The sequence below is a fragment of the Phytophthora infestans genome, genomic scaffold (genome assembly GCF_000142945.1).
Source record: "Phytophthora infestans T30-4 supercont1.5 genomic scaffold, whole genome shotgun sequence".
NCBI classification, from domain to species: Eukaryota; Oomycota; class Peronosporomycetes; order Peronosporales; family Peronosporaceae; genus Phytophthora; species Phytophthora infestans.
Window position 1 is genome coordinate 2,826,443 of NW_003303754.1, and position 19,418 is coordinate 2,845,860.

Genomic DNA, 19,418 nt, shown 5'->3' on the forward strand with positions numbered 1-19,418 from the left:
GAACCTGATCGAAAAAGTTATTTGGCTCCGCTCGGTTCACAGAGGTAAGCTGGCAAGAAACGTACTTAAGTGGGAAAATATCATAAAATATCATGTAGTATCTAATATTTTTCAGTTCTCCGAGCTAATATAAAAATATTATGTTAGCTTTTGCAAAAATGAGTTACTATTAATATTTAATATCGAAAATAGTACTATTACTATCAAAAATATCATATGATATTTGGTTACCATTAGCCCCTGCACGGAGGAGAATTTATATTGATTAGATGCAGTGTTTGCTAAAACCGATTTTTGGTCGTAATCTTTGGTCGTGCTAACGATCTGGTGGGTTAAAGATTGCATACTGACTTCGTCCATGTCGGCGACACGTCCTTAGACTGGTCTTACAGTATTCATTGCCTTGGAGCGAATAAATTTTGAAATGACAGGCTTATAGGTGGGGCTTCTGAGGCGAGACCTTGACCACACGAGTAAAATACCGGTACTGTAAGCATGTCGTGTAAAAAAGTAGCTTGTTCACGTGATATCAGACATAGCAGCCTCGTCCTAACAGCAGCACCAGCCCCCTCTGGCCCCTCGAGGTTCCAGAAGGACAAGAATCGATAGCAGTACGAAGCAGTTGAGAAACGTCCTTAGACTGGTCTTATTCATTGCCTTGGAGCGAAGAAATTTTGAATTGACAGGCTTATAGGTGGGTTCTTTCGAGGCTTCTGAGGCGAGACCACCACACGAGTAAAATACCGGTACTGCAAGCATGTCGTGTAAAAAAGTAGCTTGTTCACGTGATATCAGACTCAGGCTGCGTACAGTACGCAATGATACTGCGACATTGTCGCAGTATCATTGCGTAGAAATATTCAAGATAAAAAAACTTGAGGTGTTGGACCAGATATTGTACGATTGACTAGGAAATAGTCAATGCGTGTTTCCTCTAATAATAATATTGCTATCGCGCAGCCGCACCTTTGGCTGTCCCGATAAGGGCACAAAGGTACGACGTTTGCATCCTTGTGTTTCTACTACATTTGTAGTATTTGCATGATTTAATATCAAAGCTCTTCTGACGAACGATGAATAAAGACCTCGATCTACTGTATACACGGTACCGCATGACCCTGCTACTTGCAGTGCATAAGTGCTATTAAAAAGAAAGAGCGAACGCTAAATAATAATATTTGACGATGCTTGCGACCCATTCCTTCCGTTTGCATGCAGTGTTTGTAAACATCCATGACATCATATGTTTTTTTAGCTCACAATGTGGGTTTAATACTTCGAGGGGGCTGGTGCTGCTGTTAGGACGAGGCTGCTGAGTCTGATATCACGTGAACAAGCTACTTTTTTACACGACATGCTTGCAGTACCGGTATTTTACTCGTGTGGTCAAGGTCTCGCCTCAGAAGCCTCGAAAGATCCCACCTATAAGCCTGTCATTTCAAAATTTCTTCTCTCCAAGGCAATGAATAAGACCAGTCTAAGGACGTTTCTCAACTGCTTCGTACTGCTATCGATTCTTGTCCTTCTGGAACCTGTCGGTGGTGGTCCAGTGTCAACTACGGTGTCCAACAGGAGCGTCCTCTCAAACGAAACTTCGAATGGCGCTGTTAACGCTGACATTAATCGGATGCAGACATGGTCAGCAAAGGATGATGAGTACGACACTTCAGAAGAGAGAGTTGACATCAAGGTGCCTGGCGCAGAGAAGCTTAAAGGTATAATCACGTCTGGGACTACAAAGCTGGAAAAATTCGCAAGCAGGGTGAAGAATAAATTGGCTTTCAACAACCAGAAAGGCACCGAAGACAGCGTAGCGAACCTCGGTGTCGGAGCGTCGGCGGGAGGCGAAACGTATTGAGAGTACATCGGTCAACTCTGTAACCAACCTTGACAGCCAAAAAGCTACTGAAGACGGCATAGCGAAGCTCGGTGTCGGAGCAATGGAGTCGAAACGTACAGACACCGCGCTGGCTCAATCTGTGACCACCATCAACAATAAAAGACCTGAGCTGAACGAGGAGGCATTTCGCACAGCACTGACCGCTCAGAATGGCGATGATGCCCTGACCAAGCTACTGGTAGAAGCACAAAGCCCAGGCGCATCGCATGCTGCTACGACGGTTAAAGCCATCCAGTTCGATAACTGGGTTACTCAAAAGAAAACGGCGGGAGATATCTACAACCTCCTGAAGCTAAATGTTGAAGATGTTGATGTTTTGGCAAACCCATTGCTGCCCACCTGGATCTCGTTCGTGAAGACCAAGCTCAAGGAGGATCCGTACGATTTCTTGCTGCTCAAACTGGCAAAGCAGTACGAAGAAGACGCACTACATAAAAGGCTGATGGCAGCCAGCACTACGGCCAGTACGAGAGATATTGCTAAAGGTTTGGAGTTTGCGCAGATAAAGAAATGGCTGACCACAGGAAAAGCGGAAGATGACGTCTTGAAGATTTCACTTGTACCTGCCGACAAGGAGCTCGGGCTCTTGAAGCACCCAGCTCTACAAACCTTTATCTCCTACGCGACTAAGCACCATACACTGGATCCGTATGAGTTTTTGGTACTCAAGTTGGCGAAGAGGCACGGCGAAGAAGAACTACCTAAAATGCTAGTTAGGGCGAAGTCCGACTCCGATTTGGTATCCATGGCTGTGAAGTTGGAATCGACGCAGTTTAAAATCTGGAAGGAGAAAGGTAAAACGAGCGATGACGTTTTTAAGATGCTTCGTCTAGACATTGACCAGAGTATCGACACACTGAAGAGCCCAGGCCTAGTTTCATGGTTCTTGTACGTGAAAAAAATTAGCGAAAACCCGACCGAAGTGCTGTACCGAAAATTGGAAATACGTTTTAGCGATGCAGAGATACTGAAGATGTTTTTCGCTGGGAAGAATGACGACACTTTAAAGTTTACGTTGGGTCCAATGGTCCGCTTGATCAAAGGCAATTGGCTGAGTCAAAAGAAAACTGCAGAAGATGTCTTCACCCATCTCTCCCTAGACAAAGATGGCATTAATTTTTTTGAAAACCCGATACTGGTAACTTGGTTCACCTACGTAAAAAGTATGCACAAGGAGGAAGCAGACAACGTGATGTCGTCGGTGATGACGAAATATTACGACGATGAAACACTGAAGAAGATGGTTACCCACAGCTCGATAACAGGGAATCTTAAAGCCACGGCAGCACAAGTGGCGTCTGCACTGTGGTTGCGCGAAGGAATGCCAGCACACGAGGCTTTTAAGCTGTTGAGGCTAAGCGGGAAAGGCGACAACGCTTTATCGGATCCCGCATTTGGTACATGGGTCTCATACTTTAACAAGTTGCAACGCAAGAAGATGAATCAAGACGAGTACGCTATTATAGCGGAGCTATCAAAGCATTTCGATAATGATCTGGATCTCGCACGTGCACTTTGTGCGGTGGCTAACAAAAATCCTGATCTGAATACAGCACAAACGATCACCAGCCTGCAGAATCTACAGTTCAAGCAATGGATTCAGAAAAAGCGATGGAAAGCGAAATATTTCAGATACGCTGATCTGAGGTACACGAGTGTCTATCTCAGTTTCTACAGCTTCTCCCACGCCACACGCGGAAGTTAGTGGAGGGGCTAGCGGGGCTTGAATAACAAGGTTTACATCTCCCTAAGTGATAATTAGACATGTAGCCGCTTGTTTGACGACGCATTAATTTGGTCATACAGAACGACAGTTGACGACAAATATCGAATTTCACACTGGGAATCTCTGAATTTAAAGGCATTTTTAACAGCAGTAATATGCATTTAAGAACTGCAAGCTAAGAAAAGAGTACGATATTTGTCGTATTGACAGTGATCAACCCTGATACACGTTTTTAAATATTGTTTGCTTTCAAAACGACTGTTTCCACAATCCTTGGGGGTCGAACGAACAAATACATTAATGAGAGCTTATGCAATGACCATCAGCTCGATCCGAAAAGGGACGAGGAGAGGCGGGTATTTCTTGACTGCTTGCTGCTTGTTCTTCCAAATACGAAGTGAGAGAGCTCGCCACGAGCAGTGTATACCGGTACCGTTTCGGTATATCGGTACTAAAAAACTGGTGTGGAAAACACAATTCCCTTGCTTCGCCCTATGGAATACACCTTTCCACAATCCTTGGGGGTCAAACGAGCAAATACATTAATGAGAGCTTATGCAATGACCATCAGCTCGATCCGAAAAGGGACGAGGAGAGCGGTGCCCCCTTAAGTGGTCATGCATAGTGGCTCCACTAATGTAGCGTCGAATCCCCCGGTGGGCCTGCCACCATGTTCGCTGAAAGCGTGGTGACGGACTCCTTGCAGAGCCTGGTGTAGGTCTTGTACGCGTCGGAAACCCAGCGGCCGTGGAACTGGATTGTAAGTGCATCCGTGCCAGATCGGTACATGTGCGTGGCTCCCCCGGCGCGTAGAGAATGAGAGCTGAACCGGCGGGGGTCTTCGCCAGTGCGAGCGGCAGCGCCTTTGATGGCTTCGGACACATCTTCGGTCGATACGCAGGCTGGTTGTCCCGAGCGTGAGATGTACACGGCGGCTGGGATGTTTGCAGGGAGATTCCTCCTTGCTTGATGGAGGATGAGGGCTCCGAACACGGGGCACAGAAACTGATGACCAGAGCGAGATAGCATCCTAGTCGTTGGAGCCCCACCTTGATTGGTCTTGGACCCGATCAGGCGAATCCAAACAGCCTGAGCCTGTGACGGACACTGAGTCGGCTGCCCAGCGGTATCCACAACCACGATGTCTTGCGCTCGTAGAGCGAACCACTTGAAGGATCCACCTTGGATGGCTACAATCTCTGATCGTCTCAGAAGAAGAAGAATGCCAGGCACACAGGGCTTGGCCACGGGGATGGTCCATGGCCAGGCCTCGAAAGCATGCTTCTAAGAGGTGGATTGACACGGGTGCCTTGCGGCGTCGGGGCGTGTCGAGACGGCCAATTCCTTTGAGAAGCATGCGGATGTGCGGGTGTTCAATCGGGAACTCACATCCGGAGGCGGCGAAGAAATGGCGAACGCCATGGAGCACCGCCATGATGGAGGCGCTACGGATGGGACCGCCGGATCCAAAGCCAAACTAAAATCCGATATGTGCTTCACCATGTCAGTGAGAGTCATGCCATGAAGCCAGGGAGAAAGTCCTCGTCGCGAAGTCCACCTTTTCCACTTGTTGAAGGCTCGATTGTATTGATCAAACGTGGAGTCGGCAACGGAGTGCGCGCGGAGATATGCTGCCAGATACTGGCTAGGCCTTGAATGTCCGTCTTCGGGGCCACCTGCGACCCCCCATGTGTTAGCGAAGCAAACGCAGCTGCAAACGATGGGTAAGCTGGAATACGGGAGCCGGCATCAGCGCGCGTATTATCTGTTCCAGCGACGTGAGACGCTGAAAACCGAAGCCGATATGATGCTTCCCACCAGCTAAGCAGGCGGATCATCACTTGAGCCCTGGGGTTGCGTGAGGCCAGCTTGTTTTGCCATGCGACAGCGGATGAATTGTCGATACGGAAGTGCACGTGCCGCGGTCTGTTGCCGATGGGGCTGTTCGCGGACCATCGTTTTCCCCATGCGTGCACCGCGAAGGCACACGAGAGGAGCTCGCGGAAGTTGATGTCAAAGCCGTTGGCCGCTCCCATTTTGAATTCCGCTATCAGCGATAGCTCGGATGGGGTAAATGCGTAGGTGAGCGCAGTCCTCGCCCATACGTCAAGCGCACACAGCCCGACATCCGACGCGTCCATTTCGACCACAACATCCGGGGGTGGGAGAGCGTTGAAGTATTCCGGAGATACACCGTTTAGCTGAGGGCTGTGCAGAATAAGCCACCACCAGAGCAGGTCTTCTCGCATTGCGTCTGTCACGGAGACGCCCTGAAAACGATGGAGTTGTGCCTCACGGTGGCGGAGACGCTGAAGGAACGGTCGTGTGGCCCGAATGCAAGTCGCCACATGACGTAAGCTGCCCATTAACGACCGATACGCTTTTCTAGTCAGCGTCGGGGAGTGGTAAGCTGAAGCGACAATCCTGCGTGCCTTATGGATCTTGGAAACCAATAGTGCGACCACTCCATCGACTGAGTCGAGCTCCAATCCGAGAACGCGCTGGCGTGTCTTCCAATCAGTGACCTTCTCGATGTTGATGGCGTCAGCGCCCAGAATGGCCACCATTGCGTAACGGAGGGAGCGGTCTATGTCGGAACAGGTCGTTCTTATGTCTGCAGCTACGTTAATGTGGTCATCCACCCAGTGATAATTGAAGAAACCGGCCGGAGAAGCTGCGTTGGTATGGCAGCCATGAACGTGGGAAATCGCTCCGCCGAAAATCTCATAGAATCCAGGAGAGCCTGTCCATCCGAAAGGCGCGGAAAGCTCGATCACCAGGGCGTTCTCTTCCTCGATCATCCCGGCAAACAGGTAGACGCTGTTGCTGTGAATGCTAATATTCCGGAAGGCTGTAGCGACGTCGCCCGCCATCACATAGATTGGTACATCGGGGAATTCTTGCTTTGCTTTCTGGATCTCCCGTGCTACCGCGTCGCAGTGGATGTAGTCGGGTTTGGTAATGCTGTCTTGATCGGTGCAATCGTTGATCGAGGTTCCTTCAGGATATGACAGATCGTGGATCGTACGTCCCGGAAACCGTGTTGTCCTCGCTTCCCTTGTCCACAACGCCGAAGAGGCTAATGATTATCTCTGGCCACTGCTTCAGAAGATCCATGTCGAGGACCAGGCACCTCCCAGCATCTTGCTCTTTCCTGATATTCTTGCGCAAGATATTAATTCTGCCCCGAGCCGAGCCATGATTCACTGGGCGAACTGACTGCCGAGGTGGTGTTTCTTTTAGCTGGACTTCGACACCTTCTTGAGCAATCTTCTGCATCTGCGCCAAGTGCTTATATTCTCTGCACAGTTCGCAAAGAACCGCTGGAACCAAATTCTTGTTCGGACGGTAATCCCGCTCCGTTTGTCCCCGAACCAGCTCCACGAACGCCGGTAGCAGTAAAGCTGAACGGCGTGCGAGCTCCGACAGAGAGCGTTGCAATGGCTTATTAAGCACGTATACAGGTCCATCAGCGCCTTCTTGCGTTGTATCAGGCGCTGGTAGCTTTATGCCGAAGCTGGCCATGGCCTTCCCGAGCGTAGCCGATTGAACTTCTCGATTCAGGTCCCGCGCATTCTCATGCATTTGGTCCGCGGTTTTACTTGAGACTACACGGCGACGTGGGGTTCTTTCGATCCGAAGTATGTTTCCTGTGCCATCTCTGTTAGCCGAGTGTAGCTTGTCTGGATTTGCTTGACTTGTACCCGAAGTCGAAGGCATGCTTGTAGATATATCAGGATTCATCGGAATTTGGACCTTGGTAGACTTCGTATTATCGCGTCGGTCGTTTCGTCGTATATTCTCGCTAGTGTACAGATCGTCTGACCTGGATGGGCTGCACCCCGGGGGGCGTGTATACGTGGATGGCTGTATAGACGACATGGATTGTATTGTCAAAGCAGGCCGTATACCCGTGGGTGACTGTATTGTCGACCCGGGCTGTATAGTCAAGGGTGGCTGTATACCCGGAGGTGACTGTATAGTCGACCCGGACTGTAAAGTCAAGGGGGGCTGTATAGCCGTGGGTGACTGTATGGTCGACCCGGACTGTATAGTCAAAGGAGGCTGTATAGCCGAAGACGTCACTTGTCTCGATTCACCGCAGGTTAGAAGGAACCTGGAAGGCGAGGAACCCGGTACATCAGCAGGTGAGGAGAGGATTTCATTAGCGAAACAAAGGCCTTCCGGAGAAATTTCTCGCTCGCGCGGCAAAATCCAACCTTTGTTGTCGTGCGAAGCGTTGCGCGTACACGCGGGAGGCGACACCGCCTGGATATTTCACATCCTGGGCCCAGCTGTGCTAACGGCCCCGAGCCGCGTTCCTGCCGGCGAACTACGAGTACCAACAGGGTTCGCGCTTTCTCTCATGCAAGCAAGGAATGCGCGAGCTGCACGAGTATGTTCATGATATACGGGAGTTCACGGTGTCCCTAGTGGGAAACCGACGCAACGAACACGTCAAGACGACTGTGTTTATGGACGGCCTTCGCGTGGACACGGCGCGCACTCAGCTGTTCCGGGTGCAGTCAAGCACCTGATTCAAGTCGCCCTTAAAGAAGAATATAGCCATTTCCATCATCCAGTTGATCTGGCTGTCAAGTACGAAAACTTCGACAGCCAAGAGCAGTTTACGCGTCTCGACATGGAACCTATGATTTGATGCTGAGCATGGCCCCAGCTTGGAACTCTTGATTCCTGGATCGTCTGGCGAGAAAACAAAATTGGTGCTAGCTGCAATGTCCGACGAAGCATTAATGAGTCAAGTCTTCACCTCTGCTAGGACGCGAGACGCCCGCACAGGATGCCAGGGAGACGAAGCATTTCGTAGATGCTTGGGAGTCGTCGACGTATAAGACGGCTCGGAGGAAGCTTTGGTGGTGGCGGCGCTAAGAAGCGCTGGCTAAGCGGATAACATAGATCTGTAGATAGCCGCAGCTGCCACGAACGCTGATAATAGCGTGTCCAAGATGGGTAACAGAGCTCAACCTACGGTCGCCCAGATCTTAACCGAAGAGGAGGGCATTACTCTAGCTTCTTGTGTGGTTAGCATAGTATCACACGTGGTCGCCCAGATATTCTCTGAATAGGAAGACGCGAGATGCGCTTCCTGTGTGGGTTACATAGTACCACACGAGACCTCGAGTGCCTCGGACGTCGGCACCACGACATTCCCAGCCGTGGGTAACGAAGTTCCACGTCACGGTCGCCGTCGACGACGCCATCACCGACACCAAAAGTCGGATCGGAACCTCGTTCTGATCGACTCGAAGGCCAGGGCCCGGACTCTTTCGACACGGCCGGTGAAAGAGTGTTATCACATCTTTGACGGTGAGACCGGATTATCCGTGAAGGTATCTGGCGTCCACTGGAACCGTTGCCAGTGGCGGCGGGGTACTGAACCTCGAGGAAATGACGGCCGAGGCTTTCCAACTACAAGGCTGAGGAGATTGCCAAGATGATCACTCGGGAGGAGTTTGACTCCTACTCTGTCTTGGGAGAGGATGTCTTAGAAGCGCTGAGTAAGCAGCGTCCGACACACTTTTGTTCCGACATCTTTAAGGCCCCCAGGATCCAGTGTAGCATTTGGTGACGGAGTACGCGGGCGTGGCACCCACCGACCCAACTCCCGCCGGATCTAAACGAACGGCATGAGATCAATCTCGTGCCTGGCACAAAGTACTGTGTCACGTGACGATGGCATCCTCTACGCGACCGGTACGAGGTCATCGATGTTTTCTTCGCTGCGAAAGCGAAGGCAGGCAGGGTGCGGAGGTTAAAGTCTCAGCACTCGACGCCAACTTTCCGCGCTCGGAAGCTGAACGGGAAGTGGCGTCTGGTTCACGCCTATAACAAGCTGAACAACGCAGCGGTGCCTACCCAGACATAAATCTCACAAAAGGATGTGTTGTTGAAACAACATGGCCGGAACCGTACTGTATAGTGCGCTGGATTTCATAGCCGGATACTATCCGAACTCTGATCCGCGAGAACGACATCCCTCTCACCGAGGTGAGCACTTCAAGGTGCATGCTCTGGGAGAAGCGCAGGGCTTGCCTAACGCCCCGGCGACATCAACCACCTGGTGACGTAACTGCTCCGGACATTGCATGTCTTCGTACAAACGTACTTCGACGGCATCTTCGTCCATAGCCGTGGCGAGGGAGGCAAGACGGCCATGGAGGTGCATTTGGGGCACCTCCGTCGAGTGTTGGACGTGATGCGGGCGAACAAGCTTAACGTCAACAGCGACACGTGCGTCTTCGCGGCACCAGAGATCAAGGTTCTCGGCTGCGGTGTCAGCAACGTGGGCGTTCGAGCTGACCCAGACAAAGTCAAGGCCATTGTAGCATGGACGACACCCCAATCCCAGAAGGATCTTCGAAAGTGGTTGGGCTTAACCAACTACCTTCACAAGTACAGCGCAGGGTACGTGAACCTCACTAAGTCCTTGTCGGATCTCTTTCGGAGGGTCGCTTACTGGCTCTTGGGGCAAGAATACCAGGATACACTTGCCAGCACCCCAAGAGGCTCCTGTCCTGGCCCTGCCGGATTAGACGAACCCGTTTAGCGTCGTCTCCAAAGCCTCCGACAGTGCAATCGGTTGTGTATCGATGCGGCCGAACATGAACGAGTCGTCCAGGTAGCTCAAAGCCGCCGAACGGAACTACCGTGTCCACGACAAAGACCTCCTGGCAATTAAGTATTCCCTTATTAAATTTCGGGCTCATCGTCTAAGCTCAAGGAATTTGTGATCTACTCAGACCACGCGTCCATGAGGACGGCAACGAATTCGCCTCGCCTCTCCCAACGAATGGCGAGGTGGCTATCCTTCTTCGTGGAGTACAACATCCGCGTTGAGTACAAGCTGGGGAAGCTTAACGTACTTCCGGACGCCCTCTCTTGGCGTCTAAACTACGAGTTGGCCCACGGGTGGCAAATGATCTCTATGACACGTGGCGTATCGGATAGATGAGTCTGTCGCGCCTATCGTCAAGTTCCGTTCAGCAGGGAGTTGCCGTAACTACGAGGGTGAGTACTTGAGAGAATCCACCCCAGGCCAGAACATGTCCTCACACGAGTTCCAGTTGAGACGGCTCTCGGGAAGAATCCAGGGGTAGCCCCCAGAGAGGGTAGAGACCACCCCGATTCTCGAGCTGCTTTCACGACAAGTCGTGAAGTCCTTCAGAGGGATTCGATGCCGCACGAGAAGCACGCACCGGGCCACCTCTAAGTTGTCGGTGACGAACCTCTCCTTCTGGACCAGGGCACATTCGTAAACGCTCTTAGAAGTTGAGACCACCGACAGATCCACGAAGAGCAACGAGGATCTCCAGAAAGAGGTCAGCCCCAGAGCTGCCTTCGATAGGCCAATAATCTACCGAGTTAATGGCAGCTCCTTGATAGACGGGTGCCACCACCGGACCCCCACGCATGCGCTGGGCAGCTTGGAAGTACTCCTGCTGGTCGATGTCGTTTATGATCTCCCGGGACTCCTGGAAAGCCCCCCCCCTCCTACTCTTCATCCGAGGAGCCGAAGTGTTTCCGGCTGGAGTACCCAGTCTCCTTCTCCTCGCGAAGGGGAGACTAGAAGCCGTGCTCTTTTTATGGACTTGGCTTCTTCGGCTGTGACTTGGGTGGCCTTAGCAGGCGCAAGACCCTCGGCGAGCGAGTGATGTTTTAGAGGTTTCTCCTCCTCGTCGAGTGCACGCTGTCGTCGTCATCACTGGAGTGTGCCCTTCCACGGAGCCCACAGGAGTATCTAGAGTGCTCCTGGACTCGGCCTCGTCCTCACCGCTCGAATTGAGCTCACGTACCGCGAACCGCGGGTTGTCCAGGTTGGGAGAGACCAGAGGTGACGGACTGTGACGTTTGCTTGCATGCTTGCTTGCAGCCGCATCACGAGATGAACCGATCGCCTCCAATGCCTCCTTAGCAGCCTCCTGGAGTGCGGAGATTTTGCCGCGATGCTTCGTACTCTTGGCTTGCGCCGTTCCAGCAGCAGCCTTGGAGCGTGTTTTCGTACCGCCCTTTGCAGTGCCATGGGGCTTGCTAAAGGTCGACGTGAAGACCGAGCAGAAGAGCGGTCAACCGCTGCTCGAGACTCTAACTGTATAATGAGCCCCCGCCGCGCTCGCGCAGCCCAATCGATGTATTTTAACTTTGAAAATGACAGTTTGTGACGTACACTTCCCCATTCTGATTGGTCAATAAACCGAAGCTAAGCGGGGGATGTAACGGGGTATGTATCACCAAGTGTGCCCCTAGCTACATGAAGTACACTTCGGGATATTTGGTACACGGTACCAGGGTCGTCAGAGGCCAACCATTGGTTGATGAAATACCTTTTCTATAGGTGACCTATAGTTTGTATATTAACTCAAGCTTAGCCTACCTATAAATATATTCAGTTTACAACTTACCTTAAATTGGTCATTTCGCCCCCTTAGGCCAAAGGGGGCCTTGACCTTTTGTTCACTGAGAGTTTGTTTACTCTCGGAAGCCAACTGCCTCTAGCGCAAGGTGCTGTGTGGCCCTGTCACATCTTAACACACCAGTCAAAGGGTTGACGAGACCGTCGAAACGTTCGACGACCCAAGCCCATTTCGCAATGAGCTCGTCAGAGAAGACGCTCACAAATGAGGATGCCCAGCAGGCTCTGCCACCTCCGTGACCACAGCTGCGAGCACAGCCACTTCAGCGCCTACGTAAGCGCATACGCCCGCGACGGAAGATAAACTTTATTTAACCAATATCGCTATATCTAAAAGCGAAAGCACAAACAAGCTACGGATGACAACGTCAGTTGTCATGAAGGGCTCGTCCGTGTTGTCTACTGACGGAAACACTTCCTTCGACTATGTGTTGGACATTAACAACGTCCCCATGGAAGCCGATGACCTCGGCTTCTGCACCGACTCAGGTCGGTTAGACATACGCCCGATCCACGGCAAACGCTTAAGGATGATCCGGACGCTGCTGTTTGAGGTGGCCATGTGCCGAAGAAAGGCGCATCCATCAGGGCCGATGTCGCCTTCTTCACTGCGTGCTGCACCTATGGTACGTGCTCCTTAAATACCGACTGAATCTACGAGCGCTGACTGGCTCCGCTCGACATCGTCTCCGAGCCCGATGGGGTTTTACGCATATATCACCATCAATATTGACGACGAAGCCGCCAATGTAACACTGCTACATTGAACTCGGTCATGCGGTCGGTAAAATGCGTCGAAGAGAACTTCGGGTGAAGGAAACGTGCCTAAGTGTGTGACAATTGTTCTAGCTTGGACCGCATGTGTTGGCAGCGTCTTGAGCGATGCGAACGGCTACCGTACTCCCAACAGCCTTTGAGACCTTCTATAGCGGCTATCGCATCGATCGTCTTCGTAATGACACTGTTAAGGCGGGTATTGCTAGCGCGGATACCGGTGAACCTGTATGACCGCACTGCCGCTGTTCGGTATTGTTTCTTACGCGCGTCTGGCCATTTCGGGTACCCTGCCGTCTGTGTTTTCGGTCCACTGCAAGGCCTTCGTGCTAAACGTGATCAGCGTGATGCAGTACTCTCCGTTCTAGCGTAAAACGTAATACTTATTCACCATTCAGAGTTATCGATATATTCGCCTTTAAAGTAGACCGATCAATTTTCGTATGTAACGAAAGTTCCGGGGAACGACCACGTTTGTGATTTAAACGTCTGAACAATCACTAAGCTAAACGCCTGCACTCTTCGAACAAGCAAGGCGCAATTAATATGGAAGTCTAATAACCTCTCCGCCACTCAATCCAATGGCTGGTCACGACCCGCCAACAACCCATTGCAGTCCCTCTTCGATGGATTAGGAGCCCGCTGAGATCGCTCCGCGGGGTTTACAGCGGCAAGCCTTCTGCGCGAACGCCGCAAACAAACCTCGTGCGACGGGGTCTTTGATCGTTTTGTAAGTATGTCGCTCGCCATGGCTGGTAGATCGGGAACACGTTGCTACGGCGGTTGCTAATCAGCGGTTTCTAACCACGTGCTCAGGGGTTTGCAAAAGTTTTAAATCCCTTCTGACCGAGCTGTGCCAGAATTTAACTGGCGTGCACCAGTTCTATTGGCTCCAAATGGACGCTTCAAGGCCGGGCGTCGTGGTGTACAGGAACCCTCCATGATGTAGACAACAACCATAAAATTACGTCGAAAGGTTGTCGGTCGGTTGATAGACTGGTCCAATGTGACTTAAATGCTCGAGACTTTCTCGAGCCGATGTTGCCCCCAATCCGAATACTGAAAATACGTAAAGATTGCTACACAGTACGTCACCACCCAATCGGAATATTGAAAGTATTTATACGATGAGCTACAGAGTACGCCAGTACGTACCGGACGTTTCGCAAAGATACAACGCATTCGGGGCCTGCTGATAAAGCTATCAGACATTCTCGTCGAGCTCCTGAGATAAAATGGCGGCCGCCGCAAAGAAAAATCGGGATCGTCAAAGCAAAAGCGATGGTGAAAGCCAAGCCTGATAAGGCAAAAGAAACAACGCGAGGCACAGCAAGAGCAGAAATCAAACAAAAACATGCTGCGAATACGCAGCAGGCTAACACACGTTAGTACGTGCTCAGGCACTTGTACTAGTGGGCCATTAGAAATTATCTCGAGAGGAGGGATCATCGCTTCTCACGTCCCGAATGCGCTGCCGAAGGAACATCGTGATACTCGTACATGATTCGCACAGCAAGACGATTTTATCGCATAAGTGATGCCAGCTTTTAACGTTCCGTGTACGAGGTGCGGGGGCATAATCCAGCATTTGGTTCGCGTATTTGTCACTCGCACCCGCGTTCTTGAAGTCTTTATTCGACGACCACCATGGAGCCCGCTCTCAATCCGATTGATGTCGACTATCTTGTCAGCGTAATCAGGTAGTCCGAAAACGCGCCAGCCACCACACTTAACCTCTCAGGTTTGTAATCAACCCGGAAGTTGTATTTCGAGAAGATCAATAACCATCTCGTCGTCCGTTGCGAAATTTGAAGCGACTGCACTGTCGTTCGCCGCTCTCCACAGCTTTCTAGCTTGGAAGTCCCGCAGGGATTTCACCGGGAACACATTCTTGTGCTCCAGTTGAATATATTAGGCTGTCGACGTCAGTGAGCCCCCCCCTCGCTATGTTCCTCGAAGCGCTGCTTCTTCGGCTTTGCCCTGAGAGTATCCTTAGTCTCCGTAAACGCAGCGTAGTGTTGTCTCGCCTCCCCCGCTTCGGTATTAATCCTTTCGACACCCAAGATTACACGAATGTGTTCGATACGTTCAGCATATAGATCTATCACAAAGAATATAGCTCATGGCTAGCAGCGACCTCAACTTCAATGTACTCGCTGAGGATTCTCCAGATACATTGATTAGTACAAAAAAAATATGCTTGAGCAGGTCCGCGCCAATACGTGGAGCCTAGCGTCGTCTTTAACGTCTTCCCAGAAGACATCACATGTATCTTCTCTCCCCGTCACCTACTGAGCCTTGCGGAGCTGACGTCACGTGCGCCGTCGTTTCTTCTTATGGAGCATTGCCTCACGTGTCCATCCTCAAGGCCCGCTCTTGGACGGTTTCCACTAAGTTTGATACCGTCGGCTGATTATTTCGTGGTCGCGAATGAACAAGCCCCTCTAGATTACCTTCCGCTTTCCCGTGCTGGTCAGCTACACGCATGAATGTCGTCAGCGCTTCACTGTTCTCACATTGGTACATCTTGCCAATCGCACATCTAATACACTTTGAGGGGCGTTAGTTCAGCATCAAAAACAATTCTTGTCAAACAAAGTTGTTTGACGCACTTGTGGCAAGCATAGCACGACAAGAGCAGGCTCGCTTCGACCCCACATTCGGGATGACACGATTAGGCTCACAATCTTGCAAATTGCAGATTTCCGATTTAGTCAGCCAATGGTCGATGATCTGTCCAATATGAACCTGCACCAGTAGAAGTAGCCCAGCCTCCGAAAGACATGTACGCTGCCCAGATCCCTCCCACAATTTCAACATGTTACAAAACTTCACCTGTGATCCAAGTTAAAATCGTTTTGCATCGACTAATTCCGAATGCGCCGCTCACCGCGTGATGCACAAATGGCCGTCGTCTTCATCCAAGTGACCGAAATTACCTTACGCTCCGCCGCAGCGCTTTGAAACCCGTAGTCAGTGAACGTATTACTGTTTAGATAGACATGTTGGACAATATTGGCTAGCACTAATTTACTCACTTCGGTATTATTGCGAATCCGTAAGGATTTGCAATATTCTACTTTCAGCACTGCTTTCTTATTTGACTCTTACTCAACTAACCCCAAACACATCAGCTACAAGCCTTGTTTGCATTGTCCTCCACTCTCAATTACGTTGAGCTACAGTCACTTAAACAAAGATATTAGTCCGAAAATAGTGGGGGTTTAAAGTACTAACAAATGAGCATTTCTTACGCCAAAATGAGTCCAAAAAATAGACCTCAAGAGACGAATCGTTGGATTATTGTTTTGCTGAACTAACGTTTTAGTCTATTTACCCGAAATTGCTCAGATCAACTAGCCTCCGCTACTCAGGCGATTACGATTTCCTAAATGCTTGAGGCGTACACGGCATAGTTCAGCAGGTGAACGAGATACAAATTTAGAAGGCAGCGATGATGCTGTTGGCGAAGCTGAGGAAGTTAGCATTGCCATTTTGTCTGGAAGCCCGCGGTGAAGGTAGAGCCTGTTTTAGGGCTAATTCTTTGGACGATTCGATCAGAATAATAAGAAATGAGATCAAACTTCGGCGACAAAAATCATTAATTGACAAAAACCATCATGTGTGGTTTTAATAGTACTTTCAAATCCCGTAGTACATGTATGAGCTGGTTGTGATTACATTTGTGCGAACCCGTGTATTGAAATTACATGTAGTAGTATCTGAAGGGTTTTGGCTTTGATATTCTGCTTTCCAGTACAAAATCAGGGCAACGACACGCATTGATCTCCTTAAATTAAATGAGAACCCTCAAGACCGCACAATGGACAAATGGCTCAGCTGTTTCGCTTACTGTCTTGTTATTTATGATAACGCCAGCTACGCTGTGGCCACGCTGGAGGTGTGCTGCGCCGACGATCCCATTCTACTTCACCTGGCAGGGACTGTTGAACACGCAGCTCTGGTGGCAGCACTCATCAAAGTTCACCGCGATGGTCGCGCGACAGCAGCTAGTGAGCTGGTCCGTTAAGGTAGAACATTCATCACGTCGACATGTCATTCTTTCGCGCCCCGCCAGCGCTTGAGTGGGCGTTGATATGGCGACCACGAAAGCTAGTTTGGCGGCGAAAGAAGTAAGAAATTTCATCGTGTACTTGCGGCTGTTACTTGGATGTAGTTTGACTGTTTTGGAAAATCTAGCCTAACAGCCTGTGCTGTTGGGTATGCAGCATCTAATAATAATAATAATAATAATAATAATAATAATATCCATGCGTGTGATCCTGGACGTCATGTCTCTTGGTGGTGTGACATTTTATATCACTGGCTACACGTTGAGCCCATGAACGGAAGGACGCGGGGAGGAAGGGGGGGGGCACTGGGTACTACTAGCCCACATCAGATGTGATCTAGTTTGGATTGTGTCTACAAAAAAGACAGCACTGGATACAACAGTTCATTTAAAATCTATACATTCGGGGTAAATTGCATATATGATCACGCCAAAACCTACACTTCTTGTCGTGCGTATCATGATACCGGTAACTGGAGCCGATATGTTGTTTTTTACCTCTATATACTGTAAGCCGATTATCAGTAATTGACATCCGTGATCAATTGTTCACAGACTACCGGTCGATATGGAACTCGTTGCTGCGCTGACCTGGAACTCGACAACTTTACGACGGGTTTACGACGGGTATGTGGCCTCGTATCTGCAGGCCTCCCTTAGTCTCTTTTCACACCCTCCATCTCATTCGGGCGCAGTACTCACTTCCAATCATGAGTCGATATGTTGTATAACATCACTCTTAAAAAACTGTAAAACACCATCTGACCCGGAAGCGAACGTGGTGCTGAAAACTCCTGTTTCTGGACGCCATAGTATTTTGGGATTGCGTACTCTTTCGGAGATGTCATTGCCATCTTTGGCACTGGCGTTTTTACATTCGAAGGGCGGACACGTGGTTGCCCTATTTAGTGCATGTTTTTAGCGGGGTCTATGTGGCCCGAACTTTGGAAGGAGTGTCGCTTCCTATAGCAATGTATCTCCGCATCTTCCTCGTGCCAGTAAACTTAAATTTGATCAGAGCTTGCGTCTAATTTTCCCAAGGTGACTTGAATGTGTACTTAAGTAAGGAATAGCTGTGGCCCAAAATATATCCAGACCTGAATATGTCAATTTTTGATAATAGAAGAAAATCTTCTGGAAGTAAATTGTGACAGCAACCGATGAAAATAATATTATCATGTAATAGAGACCGCGTTGAAACAAATTTATAACAATCTATCGAAGGAATTTCAGCACATCGCTGTAAAAACGATATTTACTGTGGGTATTTAGGACCTTGGTTTGACGCTGAGCTGCAGTCACTTATACAATTATCATGTCATTTTAGCACCTTTGTCGTGTAAGACCCCACCTGAATAACAGGGGATACTTTAATCGAATATGATGATCCAACCGCCAAGGTTGCGGAGGGGTAAAAGTACTAATAAATGAGTTGTTTTATCACCAAAAATGAAACAAAGATTAGTCCGAAATTAGGGTTGTATAGCACTAATAAATGAGCTTTTTCTTCACCAATGATGATTTCGAAAAAAATGGGCCTTGAGAGATGAATCGTTGTGCTGAGCTGTACTTTTGCACGAAATTGCTGGGACCAACAAACGCTGGAGAGCTTCTGCTTTTCTGTCGATTACAAATTTTCTATATGCTTTCGGGTTTAGTGCGGGGTGAAGGCGGCAGAAATGAACACGCTACAGACTCGTTTACCGCGGGTAACGTCAAAAGACTTAAACCTTTGTGTATGGGGGACTTCACAGAGCTACATTAATATGAGTAGAAGCACAGCGAAAGTTGTGTTGTAATCACTGCTCATGGGTTCAACGTGTAGCCAGTGCTTATAATGTCACACCATCAAGAGACATGACGTCCAGGATAACGCGCATGGATATTATTATTATTATTCTTAGATGCTGCATACCCAACAGCACAGGCTGTTAAGCTAGCACACATCCCTCAGTCCTCGGTTTTCCAAAACAGTCAAACTAAATCCAAGTAACAGCCGCAAGTACACGATGAAATTTCTTACTTCTTTCGCCGCCAAACTAGCTTTCGTGGTCGCCATATCAACGCCCACTCAAGCGCTGGCGGGGCGCGAAAGAATGACATGTCGACGTGATGAATGTTCTACCTTAACGGACCAGCTCACTAGCTGCTGTCGCGCGACCATCGCGGTGAACTTTGATGAGTGCTGCCACCAGAGCTGCGTGTTCAACAGTCCCTGCCAGGTGAAGTAGAATGGGATCGTCGGCGCAGCACACCTCCAGCGTGGCCACAGCGAAGCTGGCGTTATCATAAATAACAAGACAGTAAGCGAAACAGCTGAGCCATTTGTCCATTGTGCGGTCTTGAGGGTTCTCATTTAATTTAAGGAGATCAATGCGTGTCGTTGCCCTGATTTTGTACTGGAAAGCAGAATATCAAAGCCAAAACCCTTCAGATACTACTACATGTAATTTCAATACACGGGTTCGCACAAATGTAGTCACAACCAGCTCATACATGTACTAGGGGATTGAAA

The 19,418-nt window shown here is 49.7% G+C and overlaps 3 protein-coding genes across 3 annotated transcripts; 2 read left to right on the top strand and 1 right to left on the bottom strand.

The window, feature by feature from the left end:
• Window positions 1-1,649: 1,649 nt before the first annotated feature.
• On the top strand, window positions 1,650-3,605 carry PITG_04276 (RXLR effector family protein, putative; the record flags this gene model as incomplete). Its single annotated transcript, XM_002905883.1, has 5 exons — window positions 1,650-1,656; window positions 1,704-1,851; window positions 1,895-2,788; window positions 3,065-3,352; window positions 3,578-3,605. The coding sequence occupies 5 exons, from the start codon at window positions 1,650-1,652 to the stop codon at window positions 3,603-3,605; spliced, it is 1,365 nt and encodes a 454-aa protein (XP_002905929.1).
• Window positions 3,606-16,756: 13,151 nt separating this feature from the next.
• PITG_22735 (cys-rich secreted peptide protein, putative) lies at window positions 16,757-16,978 on the bottom strand (the record flags this gene model as incomplete). The annotated part of the gene is made up of 1 exon (XM_002905884.1): window positions 16,757-16,978. The coding sequence occupies one exon, from the start codon at window positions 16,976-16,978 to the stop codon at window positions 16,757-16,759; it is 222 nt and encodes a 73-aa protein (XP_002905930.1).
• Window positions 16,979-18,912: 1,934 nt separating this feature from the next.
• PITG_22736 (cys-rich secreted peptide protein, putative) lies at window positions 18,913-19,134 on the top strand (the record flags this gene model as incomplete). The annotated part of the gene is made up of 1 exon (XM_002905885.1): window positions 18,913-19,134. One exon carries the CDS (start codon window positions 18,913-18,915, stop codon window positions 19,132-19,134), a length of 222 nt encoding a protein of 73 aa, XP_002905931.1.
• Window positions 19,135-19,418: the final 284 nt, after the last annotated feature.